The 14,277-nt window shown below is 43.4% G+C and overlaps 1 protein-coding gene across 3 annotated transcripts; it reads left to right on the forward strand.

Moving 5' to 3' along the window:
• The first annotated feature begins 192 nt into the window (after nt 1–192).
• On the forward strand, nt 193–14,242 carry scyl2 (SCY1 like pseudokinase 2). Of its 3 annotated transcripts, none has more exons than XM_030045689.1 (19): nt 193–346; nt 2,245–2,441; nt 2,612–2,769; nt 3,216–3,360; nt 4,087–4,236; nt 5,207–5,428; nt 5,968–6,084; nt 6,205–6,330; nt 7,564–7,740; nt 8,058–8,069; nt 8,281–8,403; nt 8,998–9,111; nt 9,436–9,568; nt 9,678–9,796; nt 10,233–10,333; nt 10,594–10,663; nt 10,804–10,881; nt 11,016–11,135; nt 11,224–14,242. In XM_030045689.1, exons 2-19 carry the CDS (start codon nt 2,265–2,267, stop codon nt 11,857–11,859), a joined length of 2,778 nt encoding a protein of 925 aa, XP_029901549.1. In that variant the 5' UTR covers nt 193–346; nt 2,245–2,264; the 3' UTR covers nt 11,860–14,242. The 3 variants fall into 3 exon arrangements, with proteins under 3 accessions (XP_029901549.1, XP_029901551.1, XP_029901550.1); XM_030045690.1 differs by lacking the exon at nt 193–346 and adding an exon at nt 557–752; XM_030045691.1 differs by lacking the exon at nt 8,058–8,069.
• The last annotated feature ends 35 nt before the right edge of the window (nt 14,243–14,277 follow it).

The following is a 14,277-nucleotide window of genomic DNA, read 5'->3' on the forward strand; positions in this document are numbered from 1 at the left end:
CCCTTCCCTCTGTCAGGAGGTCAGTGAGAAGGAGCTGTTCGGCATAAAGACAATACAGTGTGTATATGGAGGTGCAACTCAGGTCTGTGTGACTGGATGGTTAAATTCAGGAAAAAAACTGTGAGACGTGCCTGTTGCAACACCTGACTTCTGCATGACAAACCCTGTAAGTAATGAAGGAAAACCCGGAAGTGAGATAGCTCTTGGACTAGCATGCTAAGCTAACTAATTTCAACGCCACTGGAAGACATGGAGGCTGTGTTTCACAGCCACCACTGACAGCTGTAACACTGACTGTTCTCGGAATAAAAAAGAAAAGAAAACGGAGACCTTTCTTGATATTAAGGTAGGTGCAGAGGTTTGGGGGTTGGCATTTTGGTGGCGAAACCAACGCTGCATTGTTTTTAATAAGACACGTTAGCTAATAACAACCACAGCTCACTTAGCTAAACGCAGCGCTACTTGGCTTGGCTAACGTTAACTGGTGTGTTAAACATAAAAGTAAATGCGTTTCAAGGTAGTCAGATAACACCAACATGATGAGGCTGTTAGCTGTAGTAGCTTCCTCTGTAGGACGTCCACCTCAGGTTGTGTTAGCCTGCTGTTAGCTAGTTTAATAATAGTACGATAAGCTGGTTTGGTATGTGCGTGTAAGTATCAGCTAGCTGGCACAAGAAGCGATTTCCCGAGCAGACGTGACAATCATGAAGACGTTTGGTTGGTTGAACATGCTTTGACACGCTCCCAAGCCGGTAAAATTATCTTTTTAATCTGTTTTTTTTTTTTTTTTTTTTTTTCGTGGACAGTTTGTCGGGCCATGCTCACTTGGCTATGTACCTGAGCACTGATGTCATGCTGCTAACCAGCTAAACATGAAGCTAGCTCAGGTTGTCTTTGATCAAGTGGTGCTGATGATGTGCATTTCCCCTCAAACTTCACATCCTCCCTCGCTCTGTGGTGTTGTTTGTCCGACCACCAGCCACCAGTGTTGACACACGCCTGTTCGTGTCTAATTGCTACCGTACAATGTCATCGTCGTAAAAAAATGCATCAGAGAATTAGTTTTAGTGCACAAGGTGTCTGACACATGGAGGGTTTAGTGATGTCACTCCAAAGCTTTCAGAGACTAGGATGGACTGAAACATGACTTGATTGGTTCTTCTGCTAGTTTAAAGGGAGGCGTTAGCGATATTTTCACTCTTTTGGCATGAACTGAAATTTGCTATGATGTTGACAGTCCGTCTGCAGACACTTGGGTGTTGTTTTAGGCGATTAAAAAACATCCAGGCTTTCTCAACACAGCTCTGTGTCTTAAATTGAAGTCTTGCTCGTTTTGGATCAGGCTGAACACCACTGGCTCTCACAGAGACGAACAGGTTAGAGGTTGAAGCAGAGAAAGATGGACACACTGACAAAACCAGTTGTCAAGCTGGCAGCATCAGATATAGCCATGGCTGCTGATTGCTTTTGCCTCCTCTCCCTGAGTGAGCTGATTTTGGCTCTTCACACTCTGTTATAGTAGTTGGCAGTGGCAGAGCGTTAACATCAGCGACTTGATTTACAGCAGCTATGATATAGCATCAGTATCAGGCAGATGCACAAGCAAAGCTTCTTGTTCACTGAGAGAGCGTTATAATTCAAATAAATCATGTCTCTGCACCAGGCTGTTGCCAGATAGATGCTGTTTGAATCAAGCTAGTAATTGATTATTCCTTTTTATACATGCTGTGTTTGTGCTTTGGTTGGCACTTGAAACTGCTCGCATGAAAACATTTATCTCAATATTGCTATATTCCTATCAGCAATGATCTTTTATCTATCACCGTACTACCTACCTACTAGCTAAGTAACTCCCGTCATGTTTAAATGAGAGCCGTAATTGAGGTGTGCTTAAGTTTGCTGTTAGTGTGTCCTCTCATAATTGAGGTGACAGCTTGGGCTGGCTTGCTGCTTAAGCTATTCTACACAGCCAGCACAGGATGTTAGCTTGCACTTTCATACAAGTTTGTCTCATTTAAACGCTGACGAAGAGGAAGATGTAACTGCAAGAGCATGTGTGATGGATTGTTGAAAACATAAGCTGGAAGGGGTTGGGCTACTTCTCCCTTCCTTCCTCTTTGCCAGTGATTGTAGTTTCTACGTTCGACCCGCTCTGGTTTTTCCCTGTCAACTCAGGCCTGTATTTTTGAATCCTTTACCTGCTAACCTGTACTCGTGATCTGCCCTCTCTGTCTCTCACTGCAGTTGCCAGATCAGGCTTGAACATGGAGTCCATGCTGAACAAGCTAAAAAGCACGGTCACCAAGGTGACCGCCGATGTCACCAGCGCTGTCATGGGCAACCCGGTTACTCGGGAGTTTGAGGTGGGACGACACATTGCCAGCGGGGGGCCTGGCATGTGCTGGAGGATCTACAATGGCACAAAGAAGTCCACTAAACAGGTGTGTGTGTGTGTGTGTGTGTGTGTTTAAATCCAAGCCCTGACCACTCCAACACATCTCATACATTATGTTAATTTGATGGTATAGGGCGGTGACTGCGCTAGTGTTGCTGAGTGTTTTGGGGGGCTTGATGATGCAAATTCAGCACCTTGTTGCTTTTCTCCCTCTAGGAAGTGGCAGTGTTTGTTTTCGACAAGAAGGTGATTGACAAGTACCAAAAGTTTGACAAGGACCAGATCATCGATTCATTGAAAAGAGGGGTGCAACAGCTGACCAGACTCCGTCACCCCCGGCTGCTCACTGTGCAGCACCCTCTGGAAGAGTCGCGGTTAGTGGAAACACACACACACACACACAAGCAGACAAATAGTCTTGTACTGCAATTTTTCCCTTGAATGTCGAGCCCTCTTTTGAGATCTGACTCATTCACTTTGCCCTTGTTAAGTGTGTGAGTGTGTGTGTGTGTGTGAGTGTGTGTGTGTGCAGAAGCGAGTTATGATCAAAAGACTCTGCAGACTGGTCCCTGAATAATGCATGGTCCGTGAGAGCAGCATAAGGTTTAGGCTGACTTGCAATTTCTCACTTTCTCTCACACTGTACTCCTACTTTGATCCTCGATAGGTCTTAATTATCTCTAATTTTTACATCTCTCTCTTTTTGCTGTTTTGCTATGCTCATGTAGGTAATTGGCGTATCTGTTGAAGGATGACTCAGTATTGTCAGAGCAGTTGTTTCAAATTAAATGAATATGTTATTTCTGTACTCTGCCCTCAGGGACTCCTTGGCGTTCTGCACAGAGCCAGTGTTTGCCAGTCTGTCCAACGTGCTGGGCCAGTGGGACAACCTGCCTAGTCCTGTACCCACAGACATCAAGGATTACAAGCTGTATGATGTGGAGACCAAGTATGGCCTGCTACAGGTGAGAGCACAGATAGATAGACTGAGGAATTAAGATGCATTACTGTACCACCATTTACTTAAACAGATAAGCACTTTAATTTGACACACAACAAAACACCATAACAAAATGAAAATCACAAAAAGTGATTTTAATGTAAATAGTTGTTGAATGAGGTAAAAAGAACATACATGACACCCATGTTATCACAAACTGACCTCACCATATGACCATCAGTCCTGACTGATACTAGCCTCATCATGAAAACAAGAAATCCAACTTTCCAGCAGGTTTTGTTAGTTTGCAGCTAAGACCTGGATGTGCACATTCACATGCAGTGTCCTCTCAAAGCCAGTTGAGCCTGCTCAGTTCCAAGCCGCACCCCTCTGTCTGCTGAAAATTGAATACCAGACTCCTTTTCAGTTTTGTGATGTAGACTGCAAAGACAGTTAGCTTTTTACCGAGCTATATTTGGAATTGGACACTTGGATCAGTGTGTTCTTTTGTCAAGTGTGGAGATGCCTCAAGTGTCACAGATGATTTCTGTTACATCATTGCTTCTTTTTCCTTGCCTCCTTAATTTATTTTCATTTTGTTTAATCCTCTCTCCTTGCCTCTCTCCCTCTGCCTGTCTCTGATTCTGGTTGTTTACCTCTCTTCAATTCATAGGTGCTTTATTGGCATGAATTACTATACATAACTTTTCTTAACTTAAATTTTCCCTCTCCACCCACTCAATCTCCTCAGATGTCGGAGGGCTTGTCCTTCCTCCACAGTGGCGTGAAAATGGTCCACGGCAACCTGTGTCCAGAGAACATCATCCTGAACAAGAGTGGAGCATGGAAGATCATGGGTTTTGACTTCAGCATCTCGTCTATCAACCCCTCAGATGCTGAGGTGTGTTCATGTGTAAAACAAAGTGACTGTTAAGTTGTAACTGTAATGCATGCAGTTGTTTGTTTATTTGTTATGTGATATTTGAGCTTTATTTCCTCATCAGACAAGTCAACAGTGAGCTCGACATCCCCAATAACTTATCCAAATCACCCATTTTTTTTGTTTTGTTTTTGTTTTTTTTGTTTTTTTTTTGAAGGTGTTATGTGTGTTGTTTGAGACATTGCTGCCTGGGGACTTTTTGGCCTGTGGTTGGCCAGTCAGTTTAATTCTATAGATGCTGGATATATGAGTGTAAAAACACATCATTTCCCAAAGGTTTGTGAAATTTGACCCAGCAGTGTCTGAGATACTGAGTGTGAAGCTCAGGGTCCTGTTGGCCTGGTGGTGGTACTGCAGGGGGACAATGAGTTTTCAAAATGCCAGACCGCAGTGACAAAATCTGTCATCCCCCCCAAGTTTAATCCAAAACAAGCCAGCAGTAGTTTCGATTTTCACTTAAGAAAAAAACAAGAAATCCTGGCTACTCTAAGGAATAAACCAAGCATTTTCTGAGGCGTTACTGTAAATGGCTATGTCTCTCTCTTTTATCAGAATTGCTCTTACTGGTGTTGGACACTTTACAAGACAGTAACACAAGAGAGAATCAACATACTAGCCGTACAGTTAGGACCTCACATACAGTGCAGACATGACACACTGTAGTATAGCAGCTGTAACATAAACACACAAGTATACATTCAAAGCCAAAGAATTGGTCCTGTGTAGCAGCAGAGCAGCGGCTCAGTTGGGGGTGGGGAGTTTGTGATTCCCTCGTAGTAAAATAGTCCAGTGTATACTAGTCACAACAGTGAATGGGTTGAACAGAATAGGACCAACTTGATGGCTTTCATATTAGCGTCCATGCGTGGGTTAGCAGGGTTCAGTCAGTCTGTATGCTCACACACCTTTATGTCCTCTCACCCCCTTTCAGCCTAAGTACACATGTAAAGAGTGGGAGCCCAACCTCCCTCCACTCTGCCTGCCCAACCCTGAATACCTGGCCCCTGAGTACATCCTGTCCGTCAGCTGTGACTCTGCCTCCGACATGTACTCGCTGGGCGTGGTCATGCATGCCGTCTTCAACGAGGGCAAGCCTGTTTTCCAGGTCAACAAGCATGACATCTTCAAGAGCTTCAGCAGGCAGTTGGACCAGGTGAGTTAAAATCTCACACTTGGCATGTTTTCACTGGAGAGATGTACACAGCTTATGATGAGGTAAAGGCTGGGAATGGATTCAACACTACAGGAGTTGAAACACCACGCAACCTCACAGTCTTGTGAAAATACAAGCTCCCACGCTACTACACAGAGCTAAAACAGACATGGAGGTGGGGCATTTTTCTTTCCACACTTGCTGTGTATGTTATTCCTTCTCTCGTGCTTATTTCTCTGGCACCTGATGGTGTCTACTCAGATTCGTTAGTCAGCTCACATTACTGGATTAAGTCTTGCCCAGACTGAGTCATAACAACAGGAGGCAAGATATTTCAAGTCTTGAACCCCCTCACAAGACATGATCATCTGTGCCAACTGCCCATTCTGACAATTTCAAGCTAGTGTGGATATTGTCCGATCTTCAGAATCAGCCATGACCCCAAATTGTGGCTAGAGTCAGCCTGTTTGTTGCGCAGGGTGTCACCAGTCAGACACTTCTCTCAGTCTTCCTTTTCATCCCTTCTTTCACTTCTGTAGCTGAGCAGCATGAGTCCAGCTCTGCTGAACAAGATCCCAGAAGAAGTGCGGGAGCATGTCAAGATGCTGCTCAGCGTCACGCCCACTGTCCGGCCTGATGCTGACCAAATGACAAAGGTTTGCAGCGTCCCTGCAGCACACACAGGCACATTTGTGGCATATCATCTTCTCATGTGTTTTTGCTGATAACATCTTGGTTACTGTTTGAGGGCAAATATATTTTTTGGTGTAATCCAGATCCCATTTTTTGACGATGTGGGAGCGGTGACCCTGCAGTACTTTGACTCCCTGTTCCAGAGGGACAACCTTCAGAAGTCCCAGTTCTACAAAGGCTTGCCCAAAGTGTTGCCCAAACTACCCAAGGTAATAACCTCCAGATGGCTTGTCTACAGGAAATATCACCATTAATTGGTACATGTTAGAGTCTGGTGATTCAGTGAGCTCATAGGGATTGGCAGTAGGCCGAGTCCATGGCTGATGGAAATTCACTTAGGTTTATTTATTTATTTATTTATTTCCCTGTTGCTTTTCCGGTAGCACTTGACATGCATATAGCTTCCCTTGCTAATGAACAGATTGACTGCAAAACACTGCAAACATTTGCAAATCTCCCAGGTTATAAAAGTTGATCTTCATTGATCCCAAAATCATGTTGAATACAACATCTCACTGTGACATCTGCTGGCCAAAATCAACATTGCAGTGAATGAATAATAATATTTTGGATGTAATCATCAAACTGTGTGAGGAATCACACTTAATTGTACCACCTTATGGTGATGTTTAGACAAGTCAGGCAAGTCTGTTAGTCACTGCAAATCATGACTGCACACCTGTAATAAAGTTGTATTTTCAGTCTCAATACAAACTCCTTTAATTGAGTTATTGTCATTTCCTGTCAACCAGAAACTGTAAATAGAAAACAAGTGTTTGTTATATTTTAGATGTTTTGTATAGTCTGCAACTACTGTCTTGACTAACACATTGACACTGAAACACACATTGTCCAAAATAATGCCCAGGTTGATTTTAAATCCGGCATGTATTTATTTTTTCTGTAATTTGAACTGTAATTTTAAGAATAAAAATGATTCCTTGCCAATTTCAAAATTATTTACAAATCATCTTGACTACTCCATCTTTTGATTTTGTGCATGTGTGTGTTAATGCTCCTGGCATGATGCCAAATGCATCAGAGCCTGGCACTGTATGTGGTAATGTTAGTTGATGGATGACGTACTCTGTCCTCCCAGCCCCAACAGCAGTGTTGACCTCAGTTGCTCTGTGGGGGTAGTCGATTTGTCTTTGTGCTGTTATGAAAACTCTTCATCACGTTATTGCCCCTGTAATCTCATCAGTACTCCATGTAGACTTGCACACATGTGGGTGGTCACAGCTCCCACATGCATAACAATCTCACACATGGACATTGTGTTCTGTTTGTTGTATTTTATCCTCCTCGTTTTTCTGTTTTTGCAAATCGGAGTCCTTTGCACAATATACCGTCTGTTAAAAGTGCTACTTGCACTAACATACAAGACCTATATTTTCAAATCAAATCAATGCTTGAACCTCTTCCCATGCCCTGTCTCTCAGAGAGTGGTGGTGTATCGGATCTTGCCAGCGTTGACATCGGAGTTTGTCAATCCAGACATGGTTCCCTTCGTGTTGCCCAATGTGCTGCTGATTGCTGAGGAGTGCACCAAGGAGGAGTACATCCGTCTCATCCTGCCTGACCTCACGCCTGTTTTCAAGCAGCAAGAGCCCGTCCAGGTACACACACACACACACACACACACACACACACACACACACACACGCATACAAATACAGTACATAGACATGTAACTCTGCACCAAGTACTCCAAATTCCACAAACACTGTCCATTTGTCCATTTAGAAATATTTGCAACAGCAACGCTTTTCTCTTTGATCCTTTGCTATGGTCTGTTGTTTGGTGTTTGATATTTCACAGTGATGCTGCATGGTTCTGTATAACCCGACAACAGAGCATGCTCTATATGTTAAGGTTTGGTGTGGGACTGTATCAAAACTTGTCTCTCTGTATTTTTCTTTCCACGCTTCCTCAGGCTAGCAATATGGTGAGTGGTCTTTGCTATGAGTATGCCTCAATAGCATGAACTAGTCTGTGCGTTGCGTTTGCTGTAATACTAAAAATGTTATTATTAACCCCACTCAAATTATAGTCTCCCTCCACACTCACCCACCACCTTTACTTACCACTGAGAAACGGGATAGAGTGCTCTTGCTCTTGCTTTTTATTTTTCTTAACCGTATGTCTGTGCTGTGCAGATCCTGCTGATCTTCCTGCAGAAAATGGACCTGCTGCTGACCAAGACGCCAGCAGAAGACATCAAGAACAGCGTGCTGCCGATGGTCTACCGAGCTCTGGAGGCCCCATCTGTACAGATCCAGGTACAGGGGGCAAGAAGGGGCTGCTCTGGGGTCAGCAGACCTCCCCACTGTCAACTTAATATCAGCTGTTAGTGAGAGATATGTCATATGGATGAGTTTACATGGGAAACATCACCCTAAAGAGAGTGGCATGATGGTCTAGCACACAAAACCAGCACACAAAACTGGGAAAAAATATGAATTCCCCCTTTTCCCTCAAAAAGAATGTAAAAAAAAAAATAAAATAAGATGGTAGCTATTTGATAGGTGTTAAGACTGTGGGCGATGGTTGTAGATGAATTTGAATGTGGTAAAGCCAATTGCTGGATCAAAAAAAACAAAAAAGCCGGTTTATGTAGGCGTTACTGTTTCTGGTTGTTATTTACACAACCTATGTCAACATGATAAAACACCATGACAAATGTAGCACACAGTGTTGGCAACTTGTCTGTCTGCACACGGGAACCTTTGAACAGTTTTTTTCTTTCCTCTGTGCAGGAGGCCACAGCTTTTCTTTTTTAGGTTCTCTTGAATACACATTGAGAATGGCTGCTCTATTTGGCATCGTAGAGATATCATATAATTCATAGCATCTTGTTATCTGTGGCCGACCAGGAGCTGTGCCTGAACATCATCCCGACTTTTGCCAACCTGGTCGACTACCCCTCCATGAAGAACTCCCTGATCCCTCGCATCAAATCAGCCTGCCTACAGACCTCCTCACTAGCGGTGAGTTACCGACAAACTTCTGTCTTCTTTTTTTTATCTCATCCTGTCCCTCTCAACCATTCTACCTCAACACAAATATATATTTTTCTGTACACATTTACTGTATCATGTTTTTCCTTCCTTTTCTAGTGCTACTTCTGATGCTACCACCCCTCTTACTCTAATACCTGTTTTTGTAAAACAAAAACAAAAAAAGCTGTTACCAATTGAATTTAATCTGTCTGTCAAAATGTTGTTACCTCTGGTGATAGACACTGCTGCACATATACAAAAATTCAACTTTATATTTATTCTGGTTTTGTATGCATCTGTGTCTTTGCATAGGTGCGTGTGAACTCTCTGGTGTGTTTGGGGAAAATTTTGGAATATCTCGACAAGTGGTTGGTCATCGATGAGATCCTGCCCTTCCTACAGCAGATCCCCTCTAGAGAACCAGCAGTGCTCATGGGCATCCTCGGTAAATCACAGAAAATACCGACAAAGAGGATATTTTTTTATGACTGAAACAATTGAGCAGCCTCCTGGCTCAGTGCGGGGTTGGTAATTTGATATCCTCCCCTCCTCAGGAATCTACAAGTGCACCTTCAGCCACAAGAAGCTGGGCATCCCCAAGGAAAACCTTGCCACCAAGAGCCTTCCTCACCTCGTCTCCCTCAGTATAGACAACAACCTCAACCTTAACCAGGTACACTCAGCCGCTGAGCAGACTAAATTTTAGACTACAGTGTAATTTTATATTTTCTCCTGCAGTGGTTTTCCTTCCACTCCTGATGAACACAGAGGAAACATTGCAGATGGATTTATAATTTTACTGTACATCTCAACATATTCTGTACATGTCCTTTAATCTGTAAATCTGATATTATTAACAGCTAGGAAAGCACATCCACTAGATAGACCTATAACCTGCAAACATCTGCAAACCTGTTAAATTAGCAAATTATCCTCTGATTATTCTGCTGACTTTTTGTTGTATTTAAAAAAACAACAACCTCTATTTGCCTTATTTTTATTTTTTATTTATATCATGTTATGCTGCTGCAGTGACCATTTCCATCCTTCAGATGTCATCTAGTTTAAATGACCTGCTCTTATTTCATACGATAAATTGTGTGTTTCAGTTTAACTCCTTCATGGTGGTGATCCGGGACATGCTGAGTCGCATGGAGGCTGAGCACAAGACAAAGCTGGAGCAGCTGCATGTCATGCAGGAGCAGCAGAGGTCTCTGTCGCAACGCTGTTCATTCCAAACAGTAGAACCCCTATTATTCATTCTGATTAAATATTTAATGGTCATACATATTGATGGGGATTGTAGACAACACAGGCCCAGACCTGGCCACGCAGGGGTAATTGGATCTCTTTTGTAAAGTAAAGCGTAATCATGCTATGCTGGATGATGATGATAATGATGAGGTAGAAAATGCTTTGATTCATTTTCAGTATGCCCTCTGACTTTGTTTGTATTTTTCTCCCTGACAGGAGTATGAATATCTCCAACCAAGGGAACCAATCAGAGGAGACTAAGAGCACACCCAGCCCTGGCAACCAGGTGAGAGGTCAAGAAAGAGATCAGAGAAGATTGGTGAAATCACAAGATTTCACATGGATTTTGTTTGAAGAGAGCCTTAGGGCTCCTCCTTGGATTGTTGTACCTCTTTACCAAAGTGACCCCTTGTTGTGTCCTTTCAGATTGATGATATCTTTGGCAGCACAGGTGTTAACGGGAAAGAGAATGGCTCTTCAGCACCGGTCTCCCAACCTAATAGAGTATGATAGCAGTGTCTCAGCTCAACAACACTAATTTCCACTTTTGTCTCAATTAGCTCATTTTGTTCACAGTGTTGTGTCTTTGTTCATCTCTTCATCACGCTTTCCATGCGTCTCCTCTCTCCTCTCCTCAGATGTCTCTGACACTAGAGGAGAAGCAGCGATTGGCTAAGGAGCAGGAGCAAGCAGCCAAACTGAGGAACCAGCAGCCATTAGCACCGCAGACTGTCAAACCAGCTACTAGCACCACACAGGTAACACAAACACAGATACTTGTCCACAAAAACAACTCAAGCTCACTCAATCATTGGTTCTGACGATCCCCCTCCTTCTGTCTTGCAGGCGAAGGATCTGACCAGCAGCCTTCTCAACAGCATGACTTCTCTGAACAACCTGTCCTTAGCCAACACAGCGCGACCAGCAGCCGTTCAGGGCACCACCATCTCTGCCTTCCCCTCCAGCAGCCCCATGGTGGGCTCCATGGGCGCACCGGTCTCCAACGGCTTCAACCCGGTAATGGGGTTCCAGGCAGGGGGCATGGGGATGAGCATGCGTCCCACAGGCCCCGGCCTCTATGGAGGCATGGCCACCACCACCAGCACCCCAAATTTTGGCGCCCTCACTCAGAATCAAGCATCCTTAGGGCAGACAAGTAAAGCCCCAGACATGTCAGCCTTGGACAATCTGTTTACCCCCAACAAGCCCAAAGTCACCCTCAACCAAATGGGTCCCAAGGCCAACCCTGGAACCAGCAGTCCTTGGCTCAATCAGTTTGGTTCAGCCCAGAACACACAGACTGCTCAGCTGCAGGGTGCACCTTTAGCCATGGGAGGGGTGTCCACCGGATTTGGGATGCAGGCTAACCCTTTTTTCAGTCCGCAGAACTTTTCGCAGCCTGCTGCTGCCTCTAGCATGAACCAAGGTGGGCTTAAACAGAGTGCATCTGTCAACAATGATCTCAAAGACTTATTTGGCTAAATGTAAACAACAAGATGACAGATGCAGTATATTCTTTTAATGACTGTAGACAGAGGAGCCTTGAATTCCTGCAGTAAAAGACCTTGATTGAATGTGAAAAATTCAGACTCTTGCTCCCATTCAGCCGGCCACTTGGCGTAAACGGTTAAACTTCACCTGAATTCCATTACTACTTGACCAGAAGGACGAAAGGCTGTGGTGGCAACTTCTTATTCTATACCATGTTCTTAACAATGCTGGGGATATCCCACTCTTTTGTACTTGAAACACTTTTAAGTGTAAATGCTATGGGTTGATTCCAGCTTGGTTTATTCAGGAAGTTGTGTTCAAATGTGTGATTAAGAGTGGACCGAAAGTAAATTGTTTTCATTTCCTGAATGAATTGCATCAGAGTTAACCCAGAACCTAAGGAGACATTTGTCTAAGACAGAAAACGTGGCTTCTCCGGCATACATCTGCTCAGTTGCTCTCCTCTTGCTTGGATTTTTGGACACGTTTATTGCTTTTCCTGACTATTTTAAGACAAACCACGTGTCTAAAATTATCAGAGGGTTGGCGTAAACACAAAGATTGCACCAAAATGTCTGAGTCCAGTGGGAGGTAGCATGAAGTGTAGCACTGACAAGCCTCTAATCACTGATCTGCATCCAGGACGCTCCTCCATTGAGACAATCTATAAGGGGTGTAGAGAATCAAACTGTTGCGGCCTAGATAGGGCAAACCAAGTAGCCCCTCCGAGGCCTGTCTCCATGGTAACTGATTCTCTGCAGCAGCAGTAACCTCCATTTTGTGAACTCAGAATGGACTGATGAGACATCCTGTGTCTAATCTTCACTTTATCCTCCGGTCTCATTCTTTTATCTCATCGCTGCTCTCATCTGGAGCAAGTTCTTTAGGTATAAAGCTTGCTCTCCTAGATTTTATGATTTGATTTATGCCAACTTGTTACAAAGGGTAATCTTTATTTTTCTCTGGTCAGTGAATTTTTGTCAGTCCTGTCTAGAAATCTGTATATGTGTGTGTAAGAGGGTGGACGGCATTTCACTTCACCTTTATGATAAGGACTTATTGTTTCCATTGAAATGCAGTATGAATGACTGGTCCTTAGGATGAAACTGGAGTAGGATGAATGCAGTAGGTCGTATAGCAGTGTCCTCTCATGAGGTGCTAATGGAAAGGGGAACAAAGACTCTATACACTGCTTAGGCTGTTGTGCCTTACATGGGTACATGTTTTTCCTACAGCAAAATTCTTCACAGGTTAAAAGTAGACAGACAACATCGAAGTGTTGACACCCCTCCTCCCCTCTTTATTAGCTGTCTGGTAGGTCTGTTTGCCTTTTAGATCACTTCTTAAGTTGTTTTGTTGCGTGTTACTGACCACAGAAGTTCTATTCATTGATTTTAGCAACTTTATATTAATGATTCCCAATGATTCCAGTGACCAATGTTATATTTCACACATTGAACCAGGTTTGCTCTTGTGAGTCAAACCTTTTTCTATGGCTTTGAGGATCACTGAGCTTATCATTTCTGTTAAATGATGTCTACAATAAAGATATCACTTTATATAGTTTGATTTGAGCACTTTTCAGCCTACAGGCACCTGTGCTGTTGATATAGTATGAAGAATATATATAGTTATTTAAAAATGGAGCACTCTGCGAAGGCCTTGGTATTTTCATGTTCTTGTGAATGATTGGGAGGCCTTAGAAGAGTGGTGTGCAATAATCCTTAGGGGTGGTTGAAGGAACAACCGGGGGAGCATTCTGATTGGCTCAGGCAGCCTCCCATTGTGTCCTTTCCTTCAGCTGCACTGATCGAGAATAACCACACACCAGATTTGCTAAACCGATATAAGTTAATGTGAACTCTGTTGTTTTTTTGAATTGCACCCTTGATCACATTATGTTTGTCGAAAATGCAAAATTCTGATGGGGATTGTTGTCCACATGCTGAAGTAAAAACACCTGTTCTGTTGATTGGTTTTGTTTCTTACTATGTGTAATAACAGTTTCCACTCAAGCTGTGTAGTAGTTGTTCTCTGCTGGTGAATCTGAAGACATTTCTTCAGGTTCTCCTCATCTTCCCATGGGCCAAACAAGAGTTCAAAGGTGATACAGCAAACCCTTTTCTGTCTCTGCAGATCTACATCACAATTTTTATTTGGCTGTAGCTCGCAGAGTGTGTGTCACATATCCTGGCAGGACCCCCAAAGCAGAAAACAGACGCCTATTCTTCTACAAGAGTTCTGATCCTTGTATACTACTGCTGTCATTTATGTGTAGTGTGGCCTTCTATGGACCCTGTCTTGTGTGTTAAGGGCTGTTCTCTGAGGGTGTTCAATGAAAATCTGTACATATAAAGGAAAATACACAATCTGATATTCTCTAAGGGTGTTGATTATTTCTGTGATGGC

Source organism: Myripristis murdjan, chromosome 23, assembly GCF_902150065.1.
Source record: "Myripristis murdjan chromosome 23, fMyrMur1.1, whole genome shotgun sequence".
In the NCBI taxonomy this organism is placed as follows: Eukaryota; Metazoa; Chordata; class Actinopteri; order Holocentriformes; family Holocentridae; genus Myripristis; species Myripristis murdjan.

What these genes read in the sequence shown, in the direction of transcription:
- scyl2 (XM_030045689.1), top strand. Translation starts at nt 2,265, where the DNA reads ATGGAGTCCATGCTGAACAAGCTAAAAAGCACGGTCACCAAGGTGACC. An exon ending in ATGCTGACCAAATGACAAAG is followed by an intron (nt 6,085 to 6,204) that starts GTTTGCAGCGTC and finishes GGTGTAATCCAG; the next exon opens with ATCCCATTTTTTGACGATGT. An exon ending in CCCCATCTGTACAGATCCAG is followed by an intron (nt 8,404 to 8,997) that starts GTACAGGGGGCA and finishes GTGGCCGACCAG; the next exon opens with GAGCTGTGCCTGAACATCAT.